Source organism: Zeus faber, assembly GCF_960531495.2.
Source record: "Zeus faber genome assembly, chromosome: 22".
In the NCBI taxonomy this organism is placed as follows: Eukaryota; Metazoa; Chordata; class Actinopteri; order Zeiformes; family Zeidae; genus Zeus; species Zeus faber.
This window is the reverse complement of record NC_137209.1, coordinates 22,258,480-22,286,080: the sequence shown is the minus strand read 5'-3', so window position 1 is coordinate 22,286,080 and position 27,601 is coordinate 22,258,480. Positions and strand designations below refer to the sequence as shown.

Here is a 27,601-nt window from a genome sequence, read left to right as displayed (position 1 = left end):
ACTAAAAATTATAATAAAAAGTATGATGGTAGTAATAATAATAATAATAATAATAATAATAATAATAATAATAATAATAAAAATAATAATATCTTATAGGTACAGAAAAGATAAATAATGTAAGTTGGACACCATGTACCAAGTTGGACACCATACTACTACTGCAATGTATGATGATGATGATGATGATGATAAGAATGATAATAATAAACAAAAAAAAAAAAATTGTTTTAAAGAGACATTAAGATAAATTATATAATCATGAGTTGAAGAATAAAAGGCTACATGCAGGTTCACTTTATAACAAAATACCACAAAAGCCTTACGTCGCCCAAAAACCTGCTTTTTAACCCGATCCTTGCTCAACTAATCAACTTTTTAGTTTCAGTGGGATTTCCCAAAAAGTCGCTGAATATTTCATGCGCCGGCCTCTCGCCGGAACACACACACACACACAAAAAAAACGACCTCCTAATGACCCTCACACCCCACGTTAAACAAGCATGACATTAGAGCCCGGACTCCAATTGATTCCGAGTGTCCTCGAGCGGCCGCTTAAATGCCGCCGCCGAGTGGAACGGGGCGTGTGGCGTGCGTGCCTCTCACTTCAAAGAGCGCCGGACCAAAGGGCGAGTGGGGCGGGGGTCCGGGGGGTCCGGGGAGAGGGCCCTCGTGGACGCCGTGGCAGCGGGGCGGCGGCGGAGGGGGGCGTGGGGGACAGGGAATCAAAGGACAAATTTATGATAACGGCGCCGCATTAACATGTTAAACACACTGACGCCGCAGTCCTCGCGCGGGACTCATCGGGGAGCGCTGCTCGCCGCCTGGATTTTTTCCCTCCTCTCCCCGGGAAGTGGATTCCAGCGTTGCCGCCTATTAGTGGCACGTAACGGACAGATGGGACGGATGGAGATAGGTTTTCCCAAAAATAGCCAGTCATAATGAGGCCTAATAGCCCTGAACGCTAACTAGAAGATGGAAAACTTTGCGGGGTACGATAGAAAATGAAAAATGAATAAAGACATTTTAAATAATTGGCGTGAAAAATGTTAGAATATCTAACAAAATATATTAAAAAAAAAATCTTTAATCTATCATAAAAAAAACAAACGAATAATAAACCAGAAAAATGAACCCAAGAATGAACAACAAACAGTGAAAAATAAGCTTATGATGGAATTGCCTCCGTGCCGAGGGTCAGGGTCAGGGTGGTGGTGATGGTGATGAGTTGTGATAACGCCGATGTCGCGACATGAGAGCAGACATCGCCCGGAGGTTGTCGTAACGCGGCCTGGCTCCGGTGATCTGTGGCCTCTCAGGTTGAATCACAGTCAACAACTTTCACAACTCCGCGGACCCATCCAATCAGTGCCAGAAGTGCCGAGCGTCGAGGCGCTCCTCAGCAATTTTCTTTTCAGACCGCGGGTTGGACGTCCACGCCGTTGAGTGGCCGTATCCCCCCCCCCCCCCCCCCCCGCCCCCCCGCGGTGTCACAGCCACACTCGGATTAAGGCAATTTCCGCGGCAATTAGCATTTAATCACCTGGTTACATGGCTGTCGGCCTCTTCTGTTCTAATAAGAGCTGTTAAGTAAGTCTGCCCCGGAATGAATCGTCACATTATCCAAGGCGACGCGCCGGCTCGGGCGCTACAGGCACCGCCGCCCGTCTGATCTGCGTCCTCCGCCGCCTCCCTCCCTCCCCGCCCCTTCACCCCCCGTCACGCCAAAAATCAACACTGATTCTGTTGCCGCCGCCGCCCCGCGCGTGGTTGCCGGTACATGGCGTGAGCTTTGTCAAAATGGACGGACGCCGCGGCTTATGGCTCCCGCAGAGAGCGGTCTCCCTGGTCTCTGACGGAGTGGCCGCTGCTTCTTCTTCTTCTTCTTCTTTTCTTCCTCTTCTTCTTCATCTTCTTCTTCTTCTTCTTCTTCTTCTCCTCCTCCTCCTCCTCCTCCTCCTCCTCCTCCTTCTTCTTCTTCTTCTTCTTCTTCTTCTTCTTCTTCTTCTTCCTCTTCTTCTTCTTCTTTTCTTCTTCTTCTTCTTCTTCTTGTTCTTCTCCTCCTCCTTCTTCTTCTTATTCTTGTTCTTCCTCTCCTCCTCCTCCTCCTCTTCCTCCTCCTCCTCCTTCTTCTTCTCCTCCTCCTCCTTCTCCTTTTCCTTGTCTTCCTCTTCCTCCTCCTTCTTCTTCTTCTCCTCCTCCTCCTCCTCCTCCTCCTTCTTCTTCTTCTTCTTCTTCTTCTTGTTCTTCCTCTCCTCCTCCTCCTCTTCCTCCTCCTTCTTCTTCTTCTCCTCCTCCTCCTCTTCCCCCTCCTCCTCCTCCTCCTCCTTCTTCTTCTTCTTCTTCTTCTGATATTTGTTGGAATAATAGAATAATCCATGGATCATATCAACAAGTAAACCATGTGTCCGCTGTGCAGGACACATGGTTCAGCACAGCGTGGGAGCGGTGTCTCCCTCTCACTCAACCTTCCTTCAAACCTTCGTGTCCAGTTTGTTAATCACACATTTCGTGACGTTGTCGAGATGCAGAACTACAGGAATGAAGACAACGGAAGATCCAAACTATTTATTTCTCTAGAATTCAAATTGCACGATACAGAAAAATTATTATTATCGTTCTGCACAATGCATAACAATAACAGTGTTGCTATTGCACATTGCACACGTATAATAATAATATTAATATTTTTTATATTTTTTATCATATTTCATTTTATACTCTGTATGGAATCATTGCACAGTGGAAGATAATTATTCTTTATCTCACTCTCATTCTCGTATACACTACGTTTATAATTACTGCACAATGTACTGCATCATAACAACCTTTTCTATTTTATTATTTAACGACGTGTTTTATTTTGTTTATGTTGTTGTGTGTGACGTGCGCTGGGCGGTCCTGTCGTGTCACAATTTATTATTAATAATTATACATCGTTTATTATTCTCGTGATTCCAAGTCTTATGTCGATGCCGACATGTCTCAAACCCCTTTAAAGAGGTGCCAACAGTCAACTCATCCCCCCTAGATACCAACCAGCATTTCTGCAAATCACACGGCGATTTGAACAGGTTGATCGTCTATCTCCACAGTGTATTATGGTATGTGTGTGTATAGACGCGTAGAGGGGAGTTCAGTTCCTCATGTGACGACTGGTACTTCCTGGTGGACGGGCACTTTGGACTCAATGGACATTTTCTCCAGACTTTACGACGACTTAACTTTTGCCAAGGCCAACAGCGTGCCGCTTGAAACGCATCTGTCGTAATGTGCAATCCTCCGCAGATAAGAACCTTCCCAACAGCTCCAACGTGGAAGTGGAGGTGACGCCGCCGATGAACGGAACAGCGGGGCAGGAAGGGGAAGCGGTAAGGCCCAGATCCTGGCAAGCGCACGCACGCACGCACGCACGCACGCACGCACGCACGCACGCACGCACACACACACACACACACACACACACACACACACACACAGAGACACGCACACGCGCACGCATACCCACATGCATACACACACACGCGCACACACACGCTGCATTGAATGAAATGGAAACAATGGGTAAACAGTAAAAGTCATTAGGATGATTCATTAAGGACGTGCGAACTTCTTAATGAATCATCTGTCGGCTTCATCAGCGTTAAGTGAGTGATTGATTGGAAAGTCGCGGTGGCTGCCGCACAGGTCACCGCTGCTGATCATTGCCCAGCATGCATCTGGGCCGGTCGGCGCGCGCTCGCCCCGGACCTGCCAAAGACCCGTCCTCTCCCACCGAGCCCTGTAATCACACTCCTCGCTCGCCCGCTGCTCCGCCCTGCCGGACGCCCGCGCTCCCGCGCACGCCGGCGCACGTGCGCACGGGCGCGGGCTTGGCGCGAGGGAGGGCGGCAGCGGGACGCGGCGTCCTGCCAGAGTGGCAGATGGCTCAGTGGGATCCCGGGGGCCGCGGAACACGGAATCAAAGTCGCTCAGAGGAGTGAGGCCGAGCCGCGACCCCACAGCCACTAATCATCCTGCGGGGTTCCTCCACGTCCTGCTGCCACGGCAACCGGCGGACCGGTACCGACCGGATCTGGCAGCCGGACAAGGACACAGAGAAACATGCTCGCTCGTCGTTTCGCGCATCACTTTGCAAGCTGAGGCTGTGTGTTTTTTCGTCAAATTTTGAGCAAAATGAAGGGCATCGAGTTGTGTTGCGATGATGCTGATTAAGGATGTTGCCCGTTATTATTGCCCAGAAAGTTGCTCAAAATATCATCAGCTTAATGGGGAATGTGGTCAAAAACCACTCAGACTATTGACTATTGATTATTGACTTGTGTGTGATTTCACCAGAAGTAAATACTCTCCAATGAATTGGATGAAATGGAATGAATAACTTATACTATTTTCAACCCAGGCCTTATAATAAGTTTCCCATTTTCGAGTTTTTTTATTTATAAACATTTGCCCCATTGGACTGCATTTAAGCGGAGTGGTATGTTTCACAATGTAAAAAAAAAAAATTACAATTCAAATTAAAAAAATATAAATTTTGAGACCCAGGTTGAAAACCAGAGAACCGGTCGTTTAAGTTTTGGTTTGACATGCCCACTTTTTCTCGAATGCATTTGAAAGACTTTTTACATTCCCATTCGTGTGTGCTCATTTCGAGGGACGACAGAATAATCCCCTGCAACCTGCAACCTGCAACCCGCCCAAAATAGCACCTTGACAGCTCAGAATAGACGGCAAATTTAAAAATAGAGCCCTCCGAATCAATTTCATCCCCGGGCGCATAAAAATAGATGTTCTTCTCCGCGGGTCCTTCTGAACCGCCCGTCTGAACCCACATCGGGAGGCAACAAACAGGATCTCGGATCAGACGCCTCGAGGAAGACGCCTCGCAAAAAAAAGGGGGGGCAGGTGTAGGGGGGCCGAGTTTTGGCGGGAGGACGACGTCGCTTATTGATCCGTTCCGCCGCGGCGCGTTGGCTTTGAGACGGAGCCATCGCCCACGGGGGGGGACAAAGAAGAGCCCTCGCTGGTGAAAACCTGAAAAGCCTCATCACTCAAACTGTAACAGCCCCCGAGCTCAAACCGTTGGCTTGTGGGAAAAGAGGGAAAGACGTAAGCTCCTTCCAAGGGACTAAACTTCCGAGCCAGATTTTTCGGGCTTCCTGTGTTGCGGTACCAATTTCGGCGGCAGAAAAATAAAAGCGCATCCTTCTGAACTGGTGATTAATCGCCGGGATTTTGGAAGCTGCCAGGGGCCGGTCGGCGTGCCGTACCCCCTGCGTGCCGCTATTTTTAGAGGGCTATCCCACGGCGCACCTGTCTGAGTCGGCCAGGAAGGATCCGGGAGCGGCTCGCACCTCCGCGCGCCGCCCCGAGGCTCCAGTCACGCTAATTGTTTCGATTCCTCCTGGGCGCCGTGGAGACCAAGATTGGGGAATAGAGGGCGGAAAAGGTCAAATTAAAAAATTGTAGCTCGACTACCCGTGCAATTTCCTGGTTGTCGTTTTAGAGGAATCCCTGTGGGCCGAGCTGCGCAGCAGAAATGAAACGGAACCGCGGCAGAAATTACGTTTATTTATTAATTAATTTATTTGTTTGTTTATTTTTCGTGGGGACTGAATTGTGAGCCGCAGCCTCCATCCTGCCGAGCGTTCCGTACTTTTTTGAAGCTATTTTTATTTAGTACGGCTCAAGGCATATCCCCCCCACCCGTTTTACTTCTTCAAACCCAAGACTTAATGCTTTGCACTTTCATTGCATAGTTTGAATATTCAAGAGGGTTAATCTCCTTTAATCACTATTTTCAAAAAAATGTTTGCCATAAATAACCGAGTTGGAAACCGACGAATACAGACGAGGCTTTCATGACTCATGCAGCCTCTTGTCACAACTAAGACGATTTGAAAGATCTGCGTGTGCGTACGCCATGTGCTGGTGAATGACGTCGCCATCTGATCCCACGATATATGTTTATTTATGCTTTTGATCTGTGCCAAATGTACAGGGAAGCATATGTCTTTATTCTTGATTTGTTTTCAAAATAGGACTTCACGTATCGTCATCACGTATATCTGTGATATACACCCATCAGCCACAACATTAAAACCACCACTAATAACATTAATATTGTGCAACTGCCCCTCATGACGATTAAACAGCTGTGACCCGTGGAGGCGTGGACTCCACCAGACTCTGAAGGTGTCCTGTGGTATCTGGCACCAAGACGTTAGCAGCAGATCCTTCAAGTCCTGGAAGTTGTGAGGTGGGGCCCCCATGGATCGGGCTTGTTGTTCCAGCACATCCCACAGATGCCCAATGGGATCGGACCCTAACCCCGCCCATCCACATGATGTAGAAGAAAAGGTGATTCATCAGACCTCCACCTTCTTCCATTGCTGCATGGTCCAGTTCTGACGCTTACATGTCCATTGTAGGTGCCTTCAGGGGTGGAGTCGCACTGTGTGTTCTACACCTTTCTATCATAGCAGCATTAACTTTTTCAGTAATTTGTGCTGCAGTAGCTCTTCTGTGGGATCGAACCAGACGGGCTTGACTTCAGTCCCCACGTGCATCAATGAGCCTTGGGCCCCATGACCCTGTCGCCGGTTCACCGGTCGTCCTTCCTTGGAGCACTTTTGGTAGTAACCACTGCATAGCCCAGCCCACAACAGCCCACAAGACCTGTGGTTGTGGAGATGCTCTGACCCAGTCGTCCAGCATCACAATGTGCTCCTTGTCAAAGTGGCTCAGATACTGACCACGCCCATTTTTCCTGCTTCCAACACATCAACTTCAACAACTGACTGTTCACTTGCTGCCAAAGAAATCCCTAATATAATAATAATATAGAACAGTATATATATATAATAATAATATATCCCACCCCTTGACAGGTGCCATTGGAACCAGATGATCCATGTTATTCACTTCACCTGTCACTGGTTTTAATGTTGTGGATCGGTGTATCTATCTATTCATTGTTTTTTCTTTGCCTGAGCTCTTTATTCGTATTGAAACCATCGGCACCAGGCCATCCGAGTTGCAATGTGACAAATTTGAGAAGCCATTCGTCAAAATCCTCCACTAATGCTGCTTTCACACATGAACTCCCGACAATGTCAGGTCCGGACATTGCCCGAAGTTGCCCTTTCAAACATGCAGCACACAACCGGAGATTGTCCGTGTCAGCCATGTTCACACCTACTGGAAATACTCTGTTTGGTTAGGTGAGGGGCGGAGCCTGGGTAGAGCGTGCAGGAGGCAGGACGTGACCCAATGACACAGCAGAGTTTCACAACACACCCAAGATGGCGGACGAGGCTCCAGAGTTATCAGTAATAGTGACTTTTTTGCGCTGATACTCCATGAATTTAGACCTATCCGAACTATAAACGTAGATCATCTTCTTCTTCTTTGACCTCGTATGTTATGGTGGTAAATGACCCTTCTTCATCCGCGGCGAGTGGGCGTGATGACATCTCTAGTCTGCGACTGGCATATGACGTCATCAACAGGGGACACGCCCACTAGCTTGCTGTGAATTCTGCGGACAATCACCTTCTCCATTCACACATACCGTTCAGTCAGACATTACGCAGACTGTGTACTTGAGTGCTGACTGTGTAAAGTCTGGGTAATGTCCAGTCCAACTGATTTGGACATTTGCGTTCACACATACAGCTCCTCTGGGTAATGTCTGGATAATTTCAGGGTTGCAGTGCATGTGTGAAAGCAGTTGAAGAGTAGAAACAAAAAAATGGAACAATAGTAAAAATAGTTGTTTTCTTTGCCCCAGGACGGGATCAACTCCCTCGGCTTTCTCTCGCCGGAAAAAAAAACAAAGTTAGTGAATGTCAAGCCCCCTGGTGGAAATTCAGCGCTTTCAGCCTGGAGTCGGCGCCGCTGCTGGTGGAGGCTCCACGGGGCAGGAAGAGCCCCCAGAGGCTGGCATTTGGGAGGCAACTCTAAACGAGGGCACGAGCACCGTGAGATACCTCGATCTGGGAAGCAAACACTAAATCATAAATAAACATGCAGCAAAACAACAGTGGGGCAGAAGTTGGGCATTAGCATTAATATCTAGTGATGGAGGCTTTGTTTGTCGGCCAGAAACGCTGATCTGCATCGATCTCGTTATTGATGAAAGCGCAGAGGTAAAGTCAAACGGTAGCGTTGAAAGTCACCGATATGTCAGGAAAAAAGTGGTTATTCCTCAGCTTTAAGACGTATTTTTGACAGCCGCGTTCTTTGGCGACGGACTTGCCCCGGCGATCTACTAAGGCTATTCTCTCAATACCAGATCAATTTTAGAGATTGCAGGGCCAATCACTTGGATAAAAAAATAGAAAATACAGAGTTTTCCTTTCAACTCAGGATGTTGTTGGAGGAGAAGGCTGCAAGTCGTTGTTATTGACGCTGAACAGCTTTCGCGAACGCAGGTTGATGACAGAGACATGGATCTGCCTCAGAAGTTGTTTTGATATCGCACCGCGGGGTTCGTTCTCAGTCCCGCTGACTGACAACAATGCAGCCATCTGGTTATGGGGAGGCGGGCAGCCGCGGAACGCCGAGAATATGCAACGCACGGCCTTTTGTTTGGCTCAAGCCGATCGCCAAGGTTACCGGGCACAGCGTCTGTCAACAGGACGCCTCAAACGAAGCGCGTCGCAGGCGGCAGCCGTCCGGAAAATCGTCGTCCTTTCTCTCCCTCCCTCTCTCCGTTGACGTGTTTGGCAAGATTGACACCGGAGCCACTGAGCGCATAAAATAACGCTGAAGCGGATGAGACCAATCTTGGTAATTCGTTTTGTACTAACTGGTCTTGAGAATCATATTTGTTGTACCTGTCAAAATCGTATTTGCACTTATTGTCTGTTTTTGTATGATGAAGGAAGCATTTTTTGGGGGGGGATTACTTTCAAAGGGACAAAGGACGCATGTTGCAGCATAACAGGAATAATATTACTTCAGAAAACAGGTAAATGACCAATATGCATGTGGGCCCATAAATATCACTTGACAATGCGATGCTCAACATTGGCACTTAAGCACGGTCAAATAAACTCTACTGCTTTTGATACCCTCCAACCTTTCCGGTGTACTGGGTTGAACCTGAGGGAACCTGTCTTGGATTTAGCACCAGGGCTCCAAAAGCCTAATCCTGGGATCCCACAGCACAGTGACAGATTCTGGGTCATCAGGGTGTTCTATTCCGATCTGCATGTGTGGACTTGTTTTGCACGGGTCCCCGGGGGGTCCCTTCCATCCTGTATAATTGGATACAAAGGGACCTGAGACTTCTCACCAGTCTCAAAAGGGTTTTTGTTTGTGCCCTTGATGTGCCATTTCATACGATTGAAGGGACTGTGCAGCTTAGGTTTGTCTCAGTGAAGCAAATTCTCATTTGGCCTCATTTTAAAGTGGAAATCCGTCAGATTATTCGGTTGAAATAAAAGATTTTGTTGGCCCTTTATAAGAATCGGACATTCAATGTATTTTGCATCGTTGCATGTGCGGATCTATTCGCAGCCGTGATGAAATTGATAAAGCCGCATCGCTCGTTGTGGCCGTGGAAAAATACCCCCGCCACCTCAAGTGACCGAGAAAAAAAACAACAAATAAATTGATCATAAGAAGGCAAAGCTGCGAGAACGTTTTGAATCCACCCATCACAGACAACTTCATGAATTTAGTCAATACATTACAATGACGCCATTCTGGCCTCATGACACAACTACTGTAGAAAGGCACCGAAAGAAGGTGAAGAATCCTCGCCGTAGCTTTATTGCATTTTACAAAATACATTTGGCTTTGTAATCTTGGTAGAAAAAAAAACAACAACAGGATTTATCCACGGTGTGTCGTGAAAAGTCTTTGGCTCGCTCACCAATCCGACAGCAGGTCCAATCAGACCCCGGGGTCGGCTGCGGACACGTCGGCTGCAGCCATTGATGAGCCCCTGATAACCGGAGAGGGAGACCCCTCAAGGCCCTGCCGCAATTTCCCAAGCAGCGGTCTTGAGACGCGTCCGTCTCAAGGTCGCCGCAGAGTGAATGCACTCTGGCAGCCCGGCTCCACCATAAATTTCTCCATGACTTTGTGGGGTTTTTTCATTTTCTCCTTGGAAGAGCCTGTCAGGTTCCTGAGGCCGGCCAGTTGCTGTGGAGTACAGTATAATATCCCAAATTACAACAGAGTAATAAAGGAACCATCAATCTTTTGACCTTGCCTTTATATATTTTTTAAATCTGATATGATTTTTAGAATGGCCAAATAATATCAAAGTCATCGCTCCTATGACACAATACCAAACACATGAGTGTTTTTCTGTGTTTTCCAGATTATATCACCTGTTGTTTATTTGGATCCCTGTTATTTGTTTCCTCGGCAACACCCACTCCTGGGGCAGAATATAATACACAAAATACTAATTGTAAGACCAAATAAATTCCAACAATGCATTTTGAAAATGGTTGCACTTTGAAAACTCGACCCCTCTCATCCACCCAACGCAGGTCACGGAGGACCTCCTCAGTTGCTTTTTCAAATGTTCCCTGAGTCGTAGTTTGATGAAGTGATGTTGCGTTGCGCTGTAACAAGGACGTTCTGTGCCTTTGTGTCTCCTCTCTCTCTCCGTCCCCCTTCCTCGCGCTGCCTCCTTTCAGGCCGAAGATGAGGAAGACGAGGACCAGCCCTTGAGCCTCTCCTGGCCCGAGTCCAACCGCAAGCGCTTCACTTACCTCATCATCATGCCCATCGTCCTGCCCCTGTGGCTCACGCTGCCCGACGTCAGGAAACCGGTGTGTTGCCGATATTATGCCAATACAATATAATCAAGATACAATATTATCACGATACGATATTATCACAATACAATATTAGCACAATGGGATATTATGCTTGTGCATTATCACAATACGATATAATCACGATACAATATCATCATAATACAATATTATGAGGATACAATATTATCACGATACGATATTATCACAATACAATATTATAACGATACAATATTATCACAATACGATATTATCACAATACAATATTATCATAATACAATATTATCCCGATAAAATATGATCACAATATGATATTATCACGGTACAATATTATCACAATACAATATTATCACAATACAATATTATGCTTGTGCAACATTATCACAATACAATATTATCACAATACGATATTATCACAATACGATATTATCACAATACAATATTAGCACAATGCGATATTATGCTTGTGCATTATCACAATACGATATTATCACAATACGATATAATCACGATACAATATTATCACAATACAATATTATCACAATACAATATTATGCTTGTGCAATATTATCACAATACAATATTATCACAATACAATATTATGCTTGTGCAATATTATCACAATATAATATTATCACAATACAATATTATCACGATACAATATTATCACGATACAATATTATCACGATACAATATTATCACAATACGATATTATGCTTGTGCAATATTATCACAATACAATATTATCACAATACAATATTATCACAATACAATTTTATCATAATACAATATTATCACGATACAATATTATCACAATACAATATTATCACGATACAATATTATGCTTGTGCAATATTATCACAATACGATATTATGCTGGTGCAATATTATCACAAAACAATATTATCACGATACAATATTATCACAATACAATATTATCACAATACAATATTAACACAATACGATATTATCACGATACAATATTATCACGGTACAATATTATCTCAATACGATATCATGCTTGTGCAATATTATCACAATACAATATTATCACAATACGATATTATCACAATACAATTTTATCATAATACAATATTATCACAATACAATATTAGCACAATACAATATTATGCTGGTGCAATATTATCACAATACAGTACAGTACAACCACAATGCGATAATAGCAATATCATTTCGCAATACGATATTGCGACTGTATGATATCATCACAATACAATATTATCACAATACAATATTATCACGATACAATATTATCACAATACAATATTATCACCATATGATATTATGCTTGTGCAATATTATCACAATACAATATTATCAAGATACAATATTATCACAATACAATATTATCACAATACAGTACACTATAACCACGATGCGATAATCGCAATATCGTTTCGCAATATGATATTGCGACTGTATGATATTATTACAATACAATATTTTGAAGATACAATATTATCATGATACGATATTATCTTGATACATTTTTATCAAGATATGATACGACCTCGACACAGGCAACTGTGAGATAGGAGATTCATCACGATATCTGTGGAAAAGAAAACGGTAAAATATGCTAAATAGATGACAACAACAGAAATCAACCACAATCAAATCAAAACACGTATTAAACCAAACTCAGTCTTGATGAGGTCATCGGAACCACGGTCACAGAAAAAAAGAAAACATATATGCCGCCCATGGAGCAGGAAGTTTTATAATATATTACAGTATCAATTTTGTGCCAATTACTGATGTTTCGTAATTATTCTTCACACACTAAAGTAAAAACAAACGCCGTTTTAACACCTCTGATTGCAAGACCCCTCAAACGGGCTGTACCATTCTCTTTCTTTTTTTTTTTTTTTATAATCTTTTTGTCCCGTGGGAGATGTTTCTGCAAGTCACACATTGTGCTTCACAGATTTACGATTCGGACGACATGTTATTAAGCAGCATTTACCAAATATGTGGAGTGAAACAAAAGGCCAGCGGCACGATTAGCTGATGTGCTGTTGGCTTTCTACCAAAGGCGTGACCTTCTCTCTGTCTCTCTCTCTCTGTTTCTGACTCGCCCTCCTCCTCCTCCTCCTCCTCCTCCTCCTCCTCCTCCTCCGCTCACTCGCTCCCGTGCAGCCTTGTAGCATATTACACCATATTATCGCATATTTCAACAGAAAAAAAAAAAGGTTTATTCAGCAATCGCAATTAAAATGCGTTTTAGTGATCGTTTATGACTTAATAATAACTTTTGGGGGGGGGGGGGGGGTTGATTCGCACGCTATTCCCATCGCTCTTCTTAATTCATGGCCCCGCCCTCTTTCCGTCCCTTCCTTCCCCAGACGGCGAAGAAGTTCTTCCCCGTCACCTTCTTGGGAGCCATCACCTGGATCGCAGGCTTCTCCTACCTGATGGTGTGGTGGGCTCACCAGGTACGACGGTGTTTTCAGTGTTTTTCACTCAAATAGCAGAATTTCTTCCTTGTGTTCTTGATCTGTGGTGGACCTTCGGGCCACGCAGCATACAGTACATCTCCTCAGGTCTTCCATTGTAGGTTCTACGTAGTGTTACAAGGTCATCCCTGTCCACCATGCCATATTTTACCCTTCTCCGGCGCTGTCCTCCCGTTTAAACATTTTTCCCGTAAGTCTCCTGTATTTTTAACCTTTACAAGTAAAAAAAAGGGGGGGTTGGCGGTGACGTTGACGGTAGGCTGCGCGATCAGAGCCTCCTCCGCTCCGCTGCGCGTCCCCGTTCCCCGTTCCTCCAGAAATTATTTTCAGAAAATTTCTCTTTCTTTTTTTTTTTTTTTTGCAGATGTATTTATTTTTCCTCCGTTTCCTAATTGAATGAAACAATGAGAGCCCCGTGCGTAACGGGGAGACTTTCTCAGCCGCTCTCTCTTATCCCACCCTTATTTGCAAATCCCAATGTTGACAGGCATGCAAGGTCCACAAGGTGGTGCCACTATCGTTATCGTTAGCTTGTAGATCATTATCAACAGGTCAGCGGCGGTTATTCAGAAATAACTGCCCCAATTGATCAATCAGTTAAATTATCGTAAATAATCGCACCTTAATTGGGGCGCGATGGTGCGTTATAAAAAGCGCGCTCCCAGAAAAACACTGATATCAGTCACACTGCGGGTATCACCGTCACGTACGCGCAGCTGTTACAGCAGTCGTTCAGAGCGGGATTTGGAGAAGGTAACGAGGACTCTCGATCACAGGCGGCTTGTCCACCTCCCTGTCTCTCACGACGCCTTTGCACCTCGAAATGGCACCGCGGTGAATAATTAAACCCCTCATGAATATTGTTTGAAAACGCAGGGAAATCACACACGAGACGACAAATCTCACGCAAATGTTCCGTCGGCAGTTTTCTCCCCTGTCTTCACGTTCCCGAAAAGCCCCCCGAGAACGTTGAAAAAAAAAGATTTGTCCTCATTCGTCCGGAAGCCTGTTTATATTTTCCTCCTCCCGCCGCAGGTCGGGGAGACCATCGGGATTACGGAGGAGATTATGGGTCTGACCATATTAGCAGCTGGTACCTCCATTCCCGACCTCATCACCAGCGTGATCGTGGCACGCAAGGGCCTGGGAGACATGGCCGTCTCCAGCTCCGTGGGCTCCAACATCTTCGACATCACCGTCGGGTAAAGCGCCTGTCTCACCGTCTGTCTCACCGCCTGTTTCACCGCCTGTCTCACCGCCTGTATCACCGCCTGTCTCACCGCCGTACTACTTTACAAGTCCCATATTTGGACGGAAAAGGCATTTTGGCTAAAAACTCTTTCTTTGCTGGGGGCTGTGCAGAGGGCGTGGCAGGGAGAAGATGAGCGTAATCCAGGGCTCCATATTTGCAAGGGCTTGCGAGTTAGCAAAACTGCTGCGATGTTTCCACACTGATTTTATTTGGTGCTTTATTGTAGGTTGAATCGAAAGTGTATTTTATAGATTTATGGAATCCAAGAAAAACCATGGTGTTTTCTTTTGGTTGTTACTTTGAGCCCATTGTTCTTTGCAGAATGTGGATATAATCATAGGAAGTGATGACAGATGTAGAGTATATATTGGATTCTTCATCGGTTGTAGTTCCTTTGACAATTCTCTCAATGTCACTGCAAAAAGCCTCACGACAAGCAAATTGCCTGGCTGGTTTTGAGAAAGGTCGCTGCAAAAATAACATATTTGGTCGTAGCAAATACCAAAAACAACCCGGAGGGGCCGATAGTCGCACGGCTCCACAAACTCCTTGAGGACGGAGAAAAGTCAATTTTCAACGTCATTTTCAAAAGCCCTACTGAAATAATTAGCATGGCACTCGTAACCCCCTACGGCTCCGTATTTCCCGAGGGAATAACGAAGTCAGTGGAAATGCCAACAGCGGCGGCAGTTGTCCTCGGGGCTCCCACGAGGGAGCCCCGGCGGTGGGGCGGAGCCCAGGAGGCCTCCCCGGGTGGCTGACGTGTTGTGCTTTGCTCCTTGCAGCCTGCCGTTCCCCTGGCTCCTGTGGTCCTTCATCAACGGCCTGCGCCCGGTGCGCGTCAGCTCCAACGGCCTCTTCTGCGCCATCGTGCTGCTCTTCCTCATGCTCCTCTTCGTCATCATCTCCATCGCCGCCTGCAAGTGGCGCATGAGCAAGCTGCTCGGCTTCATCATGTTCCTGCTCTACTTCGTCTTCCTGGTGGTCAGCGTCATGCTGGAGGACAAGGTCATCAGCTGCCCCATCTCCATATGAGGAAGACCCCCGCCGCCACCACCACCCCCCCCTGGCCTACGCCCTTCCACGCCCTTCCTCCTTCTCCTCCCCTCCTTCCTCTTCCTCCTCCTCCTCCTCCTCCTCTCCCCTCGTCGTCGGAAACCTCCGCCGCCCGCCCACTTCCATCCCTTCCCCCGCCCCCTGCGAGCCCGGGACGCCAAGGAGGCGACGAGGGGGACGCTTTGAGCGGAGGGCCGGGCAGGATAACCAAAAAAACAACAACAAAAAAAAAAAACAACAACAAAAAAAAAACGATAAACGTGGAGGAGATGAGAAGAAAAATACTGTTCTTCTTTTTTTTTCCCCCCCGTTGTTTTTTTTGTGGTTTTTTTTGTCGGAGGTGGAGGAGCGTTCTGCATGCCGCCCCTTTCACTAGATAGATCACCGGACGCACGCCCGGCGGGTTGAGGAGAGCAGCCGCCTCCTGTGACGTTTATTTTTGGGGCGGGGTGGGCGCGCCGGGGGGGTTGGGGGGCAGGAGGAAAAAAAAAACAAACAAACAAAAAAAAACAAAAAAACAAGAACAAAAACAGGACACGCGCTGTGCTTAAACTACCTGAATAATGGATGCCGTGGCTGAGTTTAGCAACGGGAAGGAGAGAAAGAGAGAAGACTCGAACAAGCGAGGCTATAAAGAGACGCCTTTCTGACGGAGGCCCAGCTTCCCCGGAGAGCAGACTGGAGGAACGCGTCGATTCTGCAGAAGTTGAACGCTGTAAAAAAATAAAAATAAAAACTCTATGAAGGCGGGAGCCTCTCCCCTCCTCTCCGACGATGCAACTTGGGTTTTTTGCATGTCCCCTGCTTTCTTCATTTGGCTGGGTCCATCGAGGACTAAGCTGATTGAGAACGTCCCTCTTCCCTCCCGCCGCTCGTCAGATGTCACTTTTTTGTACATTGCCACTGAATGTTTCTTCAGAAACTTTCTTTTTCTTTCATTTTTTTCTTAATTTTGATTCTAAAGGCGAAAGCCGCCGCCGTGCGATGTGAGTTAGAAGTAGCAAACGTTGACTTTGAACTGTAGCAGTATTAGGCCTCGGGGTCCTCCTCACGGTCCCATTCGATTTCAGTTTCTCTGGTTTTTGACTTTTTCTTTATTTTATTTTTTTTTTTTTTTCTAAAAGTCACCGCACATTCGTTTGCCATTTAAAGACACATGATGTGATTGTTTAAAAACCAAAAAAAGAAAAAAGAGGAAAAAAAACCCAAAAACAAAGCTTGCAGTGGCTTCGCACACACACACACACACACACACTCACACACACACTCACACACACACACACACACACACACACACACACACACACACACACACACACACACACACACACACACACACACACACATTGATACATTGATTACGGTGAATGAAAAAAAAATGTAAACACTGAATTTAAGCCTCTTGGAATATGTGCTAGCCTTCCATTTGTTTTTGAAAAAAAAAAAACACACAAAAAGAAAAAGCAAGCATGAGTGCCGTAGACTCATATAAAGATTTCATAACCGATAAGTCGATGTCAAAAAAGTCAAAATAGTCCATTCCGAGAGAAGCCGTCACGGTGTATTATATAGATGAAAACGTAGATTCAACGTGTAGTGCTTTGTTCACACGGCAGGATTTGGGTCGGCTCCTGTGGAAATAATAATAATAATAATAATAATAATAATGATGATCATAATGATAATGATCAAGGAGTCAAAAAAATGCATGTAAAAAACGAAAAAAAGCCCAAGAGTTATTATTATTACCGATCAATCTTTACGGAGTTGTAATACCAAAATGCACCACTTTTCCGATAGACAACGTCGCCTTTCTGAACTTGACTCCTCGGTGCAAAGGGAGTCGTCTTCGGAGAACGTCAACGGTGACTTATCGATCTTATTGATCGTGTTATTTAATTTTCAATATTTTCCAAACCACGGGTGCTTTCATCTGCATGTGTGCGATCTGTATATTAAGGCATCACACGAAGAAAAGAAAGAAAAAAAACAAAACGATCCTTCAATTTAATCTATAAATAGATTAACACTACACTACACTACCAGTATTTTTCAACTAACAGCAAAAAAAAAAAGGAATACAGTATATATATAAATATATATAGATATATAAATAATTACTTGGAGCTGTGGTTTACAGTACATGTATATTGGGGAAAACCTTGTGGCGAATTCTTATGCAGTCACCGTCACATCATCTCTAACGCTGAATGTGGACACCAACAAACTTTAAACAGCAATATACTCTGTGTGTCTTGTGGACCCCCCCCCCCCCCACCCTCCTGACACCCACCCGCCACCCACAAAAGGTGCCTGACAAAACATCACATACCCCCACCCTACCCTCCGCCCCCCACTGTAACCCTTACCCCTAACCCATAACCATCACTTCTCACCCACAACCCATAACCCGACATCACCTATTCCTAACCCCTAACCCTAACCCTCCTTCATCTAACCCTTAACCCTAGCCCTTGAACCATAACCCTACTTCACCTAATCTGTAACCCTTAACTCTACTTTACCTCACCCATAACCCCAAACCCCTAACCCTACTTCACCAAACCCCTAAACCTACTTCACCTAACCCCCAACCCTTGAACCCTAACCCTGCGTCACCTTATCCATAACCCCTAACTCTACCTCACCAAACCCATAGCCCTAAACCCCTATTCCTATTTCACCTACTGTAATCTGCTTACTCGACTTTACCTAACCCATAACCCCAAACCCCTAACCCTACTTCACCCAACCCCTAACCCCTAACCCTACTTCACCCAACCCCTAACCCCTAACCCTACTTCACCAAACCCCTAACCCCTAACCCTACTTCATCCAACCCCTAACCCCTAACCCTACTTTACCTCATCCCTAACCCCTAACCCCTAACCCTTAAACCCTTACACTACTTCACCTAACCCCTGGCCCTTAAACCCTAACCCTGCTTCACCTAATCCATAACCCTTAAGCCAACTTCACCTAACCCATAACCCCCAACTCAAAACCCCGACATCATAACCCGTAACCCCTAACCCTAACCTTAAACCCTAACCCTTCTTCACCTAATCCAAAACCCTTTGGCCTACTTCACCTAATCCATAACCCGTAACTCCAAACCCTGACTCCATAACCCCTAACCCCTAACCCTAAACCCTAACCCTAACCCTAACCCTAAACCCCAACCCAAAACCCTAACACCTAACCCTAAACCCCAACCCTCTTCTTAGACCTTTGAGGAAACACTGGCCGGAAAAACACATTTAGCTTTTTTTTTACCTCAGCACAGCCTCCTCTGTATAGTAGCGTCGTTAGGAAACTTTATCTGTAAAATAATAGTAAATAGATTATTTGAAATGTGTGTGAGGGGGTGGGGGGAAATGCATGTGAGTGAGCGAGAGAGAGAGCGAGAGAGAGAGAGAGAGCGCGCGAAAGAGAGACATTTTGGGCTGGTTACCCATCGACATGTACAGGTGAAGCTGGACCGACTCCGTATGTTCCACTTTTATGCATCACCCCACTCACCAACACCAAGGAGTACTCACTGGTCTTACTTTGTAAATAAGAGAAATAAGAGAAATATTCTGCATTGTGTGAGATCCCCGAACCCCCAACCCCCTCCAGCCTGGCCCAGCCCGGACCCCTGGTGGACAAAGTGGTCCGGTGATGAAAATTGTATTTATTTTAGTATTTATTTCGAGGTGGAAAGGGACTGACTGGATACACCCGTTCCCTTCACACTAAGTATTAACACCAGAAAAAAAAAAGAAGGAATGCAGAATGCACTACAAACAAAAAAAAAAAAAAAAAAAACGACACTTACTTTGAACATCTTTTTGATTTATTTAGTTTGTTTTCGCCGGTACAATAAAAACACAACTTATGTAATCTGTAGAATGAACAACGAGGGCTTTAAATACCATATTGCCTCCTCCACATCACAGAGAAAACGCCAAACTTGTAGGTTATTTTTACGATTTCTTTTTTTTCTCCATTTTGACGTTTGGGTTCACGGGCAGATTGCAGTAAATAGTCTACATGTACCAGAAATGATACATTTCCACTTGTGGTTTTTCCCCCGCCTTTATCCAGCAATCAAAGATGGAAGAATCAGATTCAAGACCCTAATTTAAAGCAGCTATTTTGGTATGATTTTTGGTATTTTTGGTATTCCGCATTTGAAACACCCACATGGGCAGGAAGCCTCACTTCTTCAAGTGTGCTTACGTACTGTCTACGCAATCACACACAATTAAACAACTGTTTTTTGTTTTTTTTCTTTATTTCTATTTCCAAAGTTTCATGGTGTATTTGCGTGAGGGCGTGAATGGCGAGGTCAGAAAAAAACAAAACTTCGAACTGGAGAATCCACTGGGTTAAGCGTGTGGAAAAAACAAAGGGTATGCAACAAAGTGAAAGTTGACCACTCAATACACATTCTTGCACTGTAAATGTCTTTATTTTCTTGGTGTTATATTGTAAGATTTATTTAAGATTGTACATATATACAGATACAAATTAACCATATAATCTATATGTGTAAAAGCAACATGTCTCTTTATGTAAAGACACAAAAGTATATGACAAAATAAATAAAGATAATGAAGATATTAAAAAAGAAAACAAATGCGTCTGTCGGTTTTGGATGTTGTGGAAAGCGAGGAGATTTTAAGGGACAGTCGACAAGGAGGTAAACCGGCAGTTGGTTTAATAAGGTTTTAAAGTGTAATCCGTACGAATGCCGTAAGATTTTGTTTAAAAAAAAAAATCACGTATTTTATACTTTTTCAGTTCATAAGAAAGAGCAATCCAATGTATTTGTGTTATGCATGTGCTCCTCTATATGCAGTTTTACACTGTTGGTGGCGGGGTCTGCCACACCAAGAAGTTCATAAATTCAAAAACCAACGTAGCATATTATGGTCGGTGAACTGTCTCTATGGATCAACATTTCCAAAAGAAAAAGGATCGAAAGCATGATTCCGTTTGTATGGAATTCTGGGGCCTGCAGCGTAATACCGCCATCACAGACGCTCTGATGGATTACCACTTTAAGTTGGACTGGAATCGTCTTTTACTTACAATGTCCTGATATTAATGCAACAATATGCATGTGGTCTGTGCAGCGCCTGAGGTAACCGTACGCTCAGTAAGTGGTTGAGGGTTCAGCGACTTCCTCAAATGCACTGATGCCGTCTCAGTGATTGAGGCTTTGACCATGGACTGTGTGTGTACAACAACAACAACAACAACAACAACAACAACAACATCACTGGGTTTTTTTTCCTAGGCTTCTACGCATACAAGGCATCGTACAAGTGAATTCATCATTTGAGTTGATAAGATTCCAAAAGAGCAAACGTGTAGATATGAAATGTGTTTCTCACAGAACTACACCCGGTAAGTTTCTCACAGCCAGACCGTAATCGAAAAATCAAGCGGCCACAGGAGATAATGGAGCCCGCATGGTGACGGGCTTCATTATAAGAAGGAAGGAAAAGGATCACTTTATTACACAACGCCTTGCCCAAGGGCATCGGCAGTGGTGTCTTACCCTCACCTGCATGTCTTTCGGGGTGGGAGGAAACTGGTGTGGAACGTGGGGAGAACCATACAAACCACCGAGCCACCGCTGACATCGACCTCCTATTTTGATGTCGTGTCATTTTCTTTTTGAACTATTATGGGCTGCGCAACTGGCAGCGCTGTTTCACCAGCCGGGCCTGCGCTAAATTTCCTCAACTTGGACACGCCTGCGGCCGGCGGAACCCCGGGACAACACCGCCGCTGTTCAACAGGAGGCTGGTGGCAGTGTGCTGGATGTCTTTGCCCGTGGGGTGGCGGAGGGAGAGGAGTCGCGGACGATTCGGTCAGAGTGAACCCATCTTTAAAAGGACCCGGCTGCCCGGGGTCGCTGCGGCCAAAAAGGAGTTGGATCTCAAGAGAGACCTGCGCATTGTTGACCAACCTGGTCTGTCTCTCTCTGGCTCTCTCTCTCTCTCTCTCTCTCTCTCTGTCTGTCTGTCTCTCCAGCTGACGCCTCGCTTGATTTAAAATTGAAAAGAATACAACAACATATACGTGCAGGCAACTCAGTTTAATATCTTCGTATGGGCATTATTTATTCATAGCACTTTACTGTGTTTCCCATCAGCATGGATTCCGTGCACTGTGCTGTGCTGTGCTGTGCGTGTGGAACTATGGGTTAGTGGGTTTTCTTTTCTTTCTCTCTTTCTTTTTTTCCTTTCTGTCTGTCTGTTTGTCTGTCTGTCTGTCTGACTGTCTTTGTTTCTTCCTGTCCGTCTGTCTGTCTTTGTTTCTTTCTGTCTGTCTGCCTGTTTTTCTTTCTTTCTCTCTGTCTGTCTGTGTTTCTTTCTCTCTGTCTGTCTGTCTGTCTGTCTGTCTGTCTTTGTTTCTTTCTGTCTGTCTGTCTGTCTGTCTTTGTTTCTTTCTCTCGGTCTGTCTGTTTTTGTTTCTTTCTCTCGGTCTGTCTGTCTTTGTTTCTTTCTGTCTGTCTGTCTGTCTTTGTTTCTGTCTGTCTGTCTGTCTGCCTTTGTTTCTTTCTCTCTGTCTGTCTGTTGTCTGTCTGTCTGTCTCTCTCCTCAATCCAATCCAACCCCGGGACAAACGACTGTGTTGCAACAGCACCACCTTGAGGATGGGCCAAGAATTTCAAGCATCTCCATGTAATTAAAGGGAAGAGCTCTTCACTGCAGTTATATCATTATGAACATAGTGGTTTAATAATAACACTGGTGTTTGGCATTCACAAGTGGAAAAGGGTATATTTTTCCAGACTGAAGTATATTTCTACTCAGTTTGTGTAATGTTTGGTACTTCTTATTTACTTTAATGTACTAATTTAAAGTACAGCTTTGGTATACTAGTCATGAATAATTAAGCTTCCTTGTCCCATAAGTGCATTATTTCGATCATCAAAAGCAAACAAAAATACATTAAAAATATATCAATTCAATACATCTAAGCTCCTTAATTACAACTTCTAACACATTCAGAACAACTTAAATGGTTTCAATTAAACCCATCCTTAGGATATTAATTTTGAAAAACAAAACAAACATATATATATATATATATATATATATATATATATACATTAACAGAACGCAGTAGTATACTTTTATACTAGTTAAGTATAAAATTATACAACCGTAAACGTATACGTTTCTTGTAAATCGTTATATTTTATAAAAGGCGTCGTTTATTTTTGTTCCCGAGCTTTATTTGCATTAATTTAGTTTAAATCCCTATGGTAAGTGTTAATAGGATTGTTTCATTGAGAAGTAACAAAGGGTAACTTTATTGAGAGGTAAATATATTCAATTATGCATTTACCATTATGGAAATTGTGATAGTTTGTTCCAAATCTTATATATGTGGGTCTTTCTTTGTTGTGTTTCTTTGTCTTTCTTTCTTTGTTCTGTAAATATACATACAATTTAAATAATCAATAATAATTAATCAATAATATTAATTCACAATCAATTGCATTGATAAAATAAAATAACAACGATGCCATAACCTCCACTACACCTCGCTCAGAACTGCTCTCAAAATCCTGAAAACTCAAAGAATTGTGTTTTACGGTGCACACGGTGTGGCAGCCCCGCCTGTCGCACGCCACCCCAGAGGCGTTTTCAGCTTCCTCCGCCGCAGAGACACGGGCAGAGATGTTGCAAACACGGCAGTTTACCGTTTACTGAGAGCGGGCAAGATGGAAGACGGAGCGGATGGAACATTGTCATGACGGAGGCTCCTCCTGTGTGCGGTTGGAGGTGGGGGGGGTTACCCGTTGATGTTGATTGCTCTGACGAGCGACAGGCGTACAGCCACCCTGATCCTGGCCCAGTTACCTAGACCCAAGACAGGTGTGGCAGGTGTGGTGTGGTACTCCAGGTATATATATATATATATATTGACATACTTTTATTTTTTTATTCCCCTTGTGTGTGAAAATAGGTAAGTTCTGCTGCTTGGCGTGACTCAAACATCTGAGTCACTTTTCAGGATGTGTGTTTTTGTTTGTTTGTTTGTTTGTTGTGTGTGTGTGTGTGTGTGTGTGTGTGTGTGTGTGTGTGTGTGTGTGTGTGTGTGTGTGTGTGTGTGTGTGTGTGCGTGTGCGTGCGTGAGTTTTTCCCCAGTAAATAAATCTCTGGTTAACTGGTAAACTATGGGTGTGAATTTGACCAAATTGGAAAGTGTTGGTGTATCCCCAACCTCTATCAAGTATTTGCTCCTGTTGGCTTCAACTTATTTTAAAATTTATGGTAAATTTTAGCACGCAGATTAAATTACTCATATATAGAACTAAAACCATTTTCAAGAAGTTTGGAAGTAAGTATTACATCAGTTCCTCTGATTTAATTTCCATTTGTCTTTTTTTCTTCTAAAATTCACACAACTAAACACTGACATGCTCATGTGTATATTTTAAAGTGTCATCTTGTGGAAGAGTAGGAAAAAAAGAATACATATATACAGTGTATATATATATATATTTTTTTTTTATTATGATTGGTTTTTCATTTTGTTCGTAAAGACCAGACAGAATAATATTTTATAATTAAAATATATTACATTTGCTTTGAAACAGACAGAGCTCAAAGTGGGGTGGAAGCCTTTTGCCGATTATTATTTTGAATCTTTCATACTTAAGCTATTATTTAGATCTGTTTCAAACCGAGAATGAATCCTCCCTTCAGATGTCTTGAGTCAAAGACTTGGCGGCCGCGCCTGGGAATTTTCCCCTCGCTCCGGTCACATTTTGTGAAGGGCCAGCTCACTTTTCGAAGCGCTCTGCAGTAAAGTAATTCACTCCATATGAGTCGGGAGCACTGGAGGTAAGGAGGCCGACGACCGCCAGACTTTGCTCAGTGACTCCGCTCCACCGCCGCTCTTTGGATTCGACTCCGAGAAGGAAAATAAAAATAAAAATAAAAAAACACGTCCGAGGGGGTTGGCTCGGCGCCACATGGTGTCTCTCCCTCGAAGCCTGGCGGGGGAAAGGGCTCTTTTGGTGGTTGAGAAAACACACAAACGCTATCGCACAGCTCTGCGGGACACTCCGGTCACTTCTGAGTGACGACCTGCCGACCTGTTGATAACGACCGCTGTCACGGGCAACCCGCCCTTTAAACTCCAACGGGGGACTCGAAGAGGTGGATGTTCAAATGAGTAACGGTACAGTAAAGAGGTTTTGTCTTATTCGGGGGCGGCGAGACAAGGTACAACAACCAGGTCGTGATCGCAAAACAGCCCCCTTCAACAGCGATGGACCTGATCACCGTTCGGGGGGGGGGGGTTACCCCTGCGGTAAAGACCGTCTGGCGGCACCTGAACGTCCCGCACACATCTCCTCCAGAGGAAGGAGTCATCCTCAGGACTGCCGACTCGGGCCGGATCGAGAGATTTGCTGGCCCAGTCATTTTTTCACGGGTCCTTAAAAAAGGGGCCCTGGGTGGACTGAGATCATGCGCTGGTGACTCACGGAGGGGTCTGGGTCGATTTAAACGCAAATGTGCTGCACATGTGGCTCCCGAGGCGTCTCCAAACTGCACGATTCCGCTTGCGGGCCGGGGGTTGATTTTTTTTATTTATTTTTTTAGATTTCAGCAAATCGGCGAATGACACAGCCACCAACAAGTTGGAGCGCGCTGACATCATCATTATATCGACATCATTTTTTTTTTCTGGGTTTTTTTTTTGTTTTGTTTTTTTTTAATGGCGAAATATCATATGATCCTCATCCAAAATCACCGGCCCCTCTGGTCCCTGCCAGACCTCGACAAAACACAAAAAAAACTTCCCATTCCAGTCGGCTGCAGATTTTCCCCCCAGAAACATACAGTGTATTTAGGATATTCATGGGGGGAAAATGACGTCTGGAAGGTTGTGCGCCCATCAGCGAGACACGACTTCCTCCCAAATCAGCACCTCCCCCAAATGTTCCCCCAAATACAGTACAAAAAAAACACGAGTTTAGAATCAAATATGTCTGCGGCGCATTAAAATGTTCATAGTTCTAAGTATATAGGTATGACTTCCGTTTAATTTAACATCGATTAAAAAAATGTTTTTGAATAAAATGTTAATGGATTTTTTTACACCAGGGGTCTCAATCTGAAACGACCTGGGGGCCACGGACCAGGTTGTCCTGTCCCGGGGCGGGGGGGCGCTCGTTCAACTTTAAGGGGAAAATAAACTGTCCCGTGTTTTTTCATTTTCTTTTTTTTTTTTTTTCATATAGTTAAGGCCAAATAATATTGTCTGTCATCATAAAATAAATCTTTTGCTGGAGGGGACGCCCCCGGGGCCGGGACTCTGGGACCCCTGGTCTACGCCACTGGAGCTGTGCTGAACGACACACTGCGCGTTGCGTAAACACCGCAAGATCGATCGCCCGTCGTCGTCCAACACATTAACCCTGAAAAGCTGTTTGCTCAGTGGGTGTTCCCAGGTGCGGCCTGCCACACACTTCCTTGGAAATGAGTCATCTTTTTTTTTTTCTCTTCTTCTTCTTCTTCTTCTTTCTCGGCGTCAACGTTCGTTCCAAAGATCCACTCGCGGCGCGGCCTTTTTTTGGGCGGCGGACCCCCCCTCCCCGACGGCCCGCCGTGACCTCTGAGCGGCGGCCCGACGGGTCCCCCGGCCGCTGAGCGCGGCGGGTCCTGATCCCTCGGAGTTTTCCACGATCCCTGCGACGCCATCAGCATCTGGTCTAGACGGCTCTTGAATCACTGTGATTCACTAATGACCAGGATCCTGCCACGGTAGCGTTTTTTTGTTTTATGTGTGTGTGTGCGTGTGTGTGTGTGTCAGTGAGTCGTTTCCCTCCAAAAAAATGCCTGGTGCTTCGCCAACGCCTTTCGCTGACCAACACCCATGGAGTTTCCGCGGGGACGTCTTGAGCGTGGAGCCTCGCCACTTAAATAGCCAGAGGGTCTTGGTCGACCGGGTCTTCTTCGGCGGTCCTCCGCCGTTACGCCGCGGCGCCGCCGACCAAGCCGACCCAACGCAGAAACAAACAAAAAAAAATAGAGAAATTTAAGAGAATATATAAAATTAAAAAAAAGGGGGGAGGTGAGTGTTTGATGAGTGGCCGGTGGACGTGGATCCCTTCACTGTTGCTTCCCCGACTGTGGTGAGGAGACATGGAGACACCAAGGTGGACGGACCTGTCGCGGGACGTCCCACCGCCGTACCAGGTAGGAGACGGAGACACTAGAAGAAGGGAGCGTTGACGGGGTCACATTTAACGCTCATCATCAGGTGTGTTGTCAATGACCAAATATTTAAAATATAAAATAAACGATTTTGTGTTTTTTGTTTTGTTTTTTATTGTTTTATGGTTTGTTGTGGGTGAGAAATGCACTCATCCGTCTTCTAGTTCAGTGTTTAGGTTTTTGTAAATTTACATTTTTACGGTCATTTTTACTTGCTTTCTTTCAGTTGATATTTATTTCTCCATCAACAGGTTTATTGCCAAATGCTTTTCAGGTTCAGGTTCCGGTTACTTTATTCAGACACACAGTTTACAATTAACGTGCAACCAACACAAACAATGGACGAAGGTGATAAAAAGTGCTGGAGGCTCCGATCATCACTAAACCACCTTGAGAAATAAATGAATGAAGGTCGCTCACCCTCCTGCAGCATCCGTGCAGTGTTGCTGCGACAGCGTTGCTGGAGATTTGGACGCAAGACTCCGGTCGACCAAGACCCTCTCGCTATTGAAGTTTTGTTCGACACACTGGGACTGAAAAAACCTCCGTCCAGAAGGAAGGAGCCCAAATTCACTGTGCAAAGGGAGGTAGTCGTCATTGACTTTACAGTTGATTGTGAGGTTTAATGTGTATTTTCACACTTTTTGAATGCTTAGTTTGAGGTCTCTCTGTCTGTCCGTCCGTCTGTCCATCTACCTACCTACCCATCAGTCTGTCTGTCTATCTATCTGTCTATCTGTCCATCCATCTACCAACCTACCCATCTGTCTGTTTATCCATCTATCTACCTAC

The 27,601-nt window shown here is 44.9% G+C and overlaps 1 protein-coding gene across 1 annotated transcript in view; it reads left to right on the top strand.

Moving 5' to 3' along the window:
• Nucleotides 1-15,548, top strand: part of LOC307247562 (solute carrier family 24 member 2) — a gene marked incomplete at both ends in the record, with an annotated part of 48,281 nt that extends 32,733 nt beyond the window's left edge. Inside the window, 5 exons of the mRNA XM_080023732.1 lie at nt 3,289-3,371; nt 10,665-10,799; nt 13,151-13,240; nt 14,297-14,463; nt 15,299-15,548. Coding sequence (XP_079879858.1) covers nt 3,289-3,371; nt 10,665-10,799; nt 13,151-13,240; nt 14,297-14,463; nt 15,299-15,548 — 725 coding nt within the window. The remainder of the gene's footprint in view (nt 1-3,288; nt 3,372-10,664; nt 10,800-13,150; nt 13,241-14,296; nt 14,464-15,298) is intronic.
• Between the last annotated feature and the right edge of the window lie 12,053 nt (nt 15,549-27,601).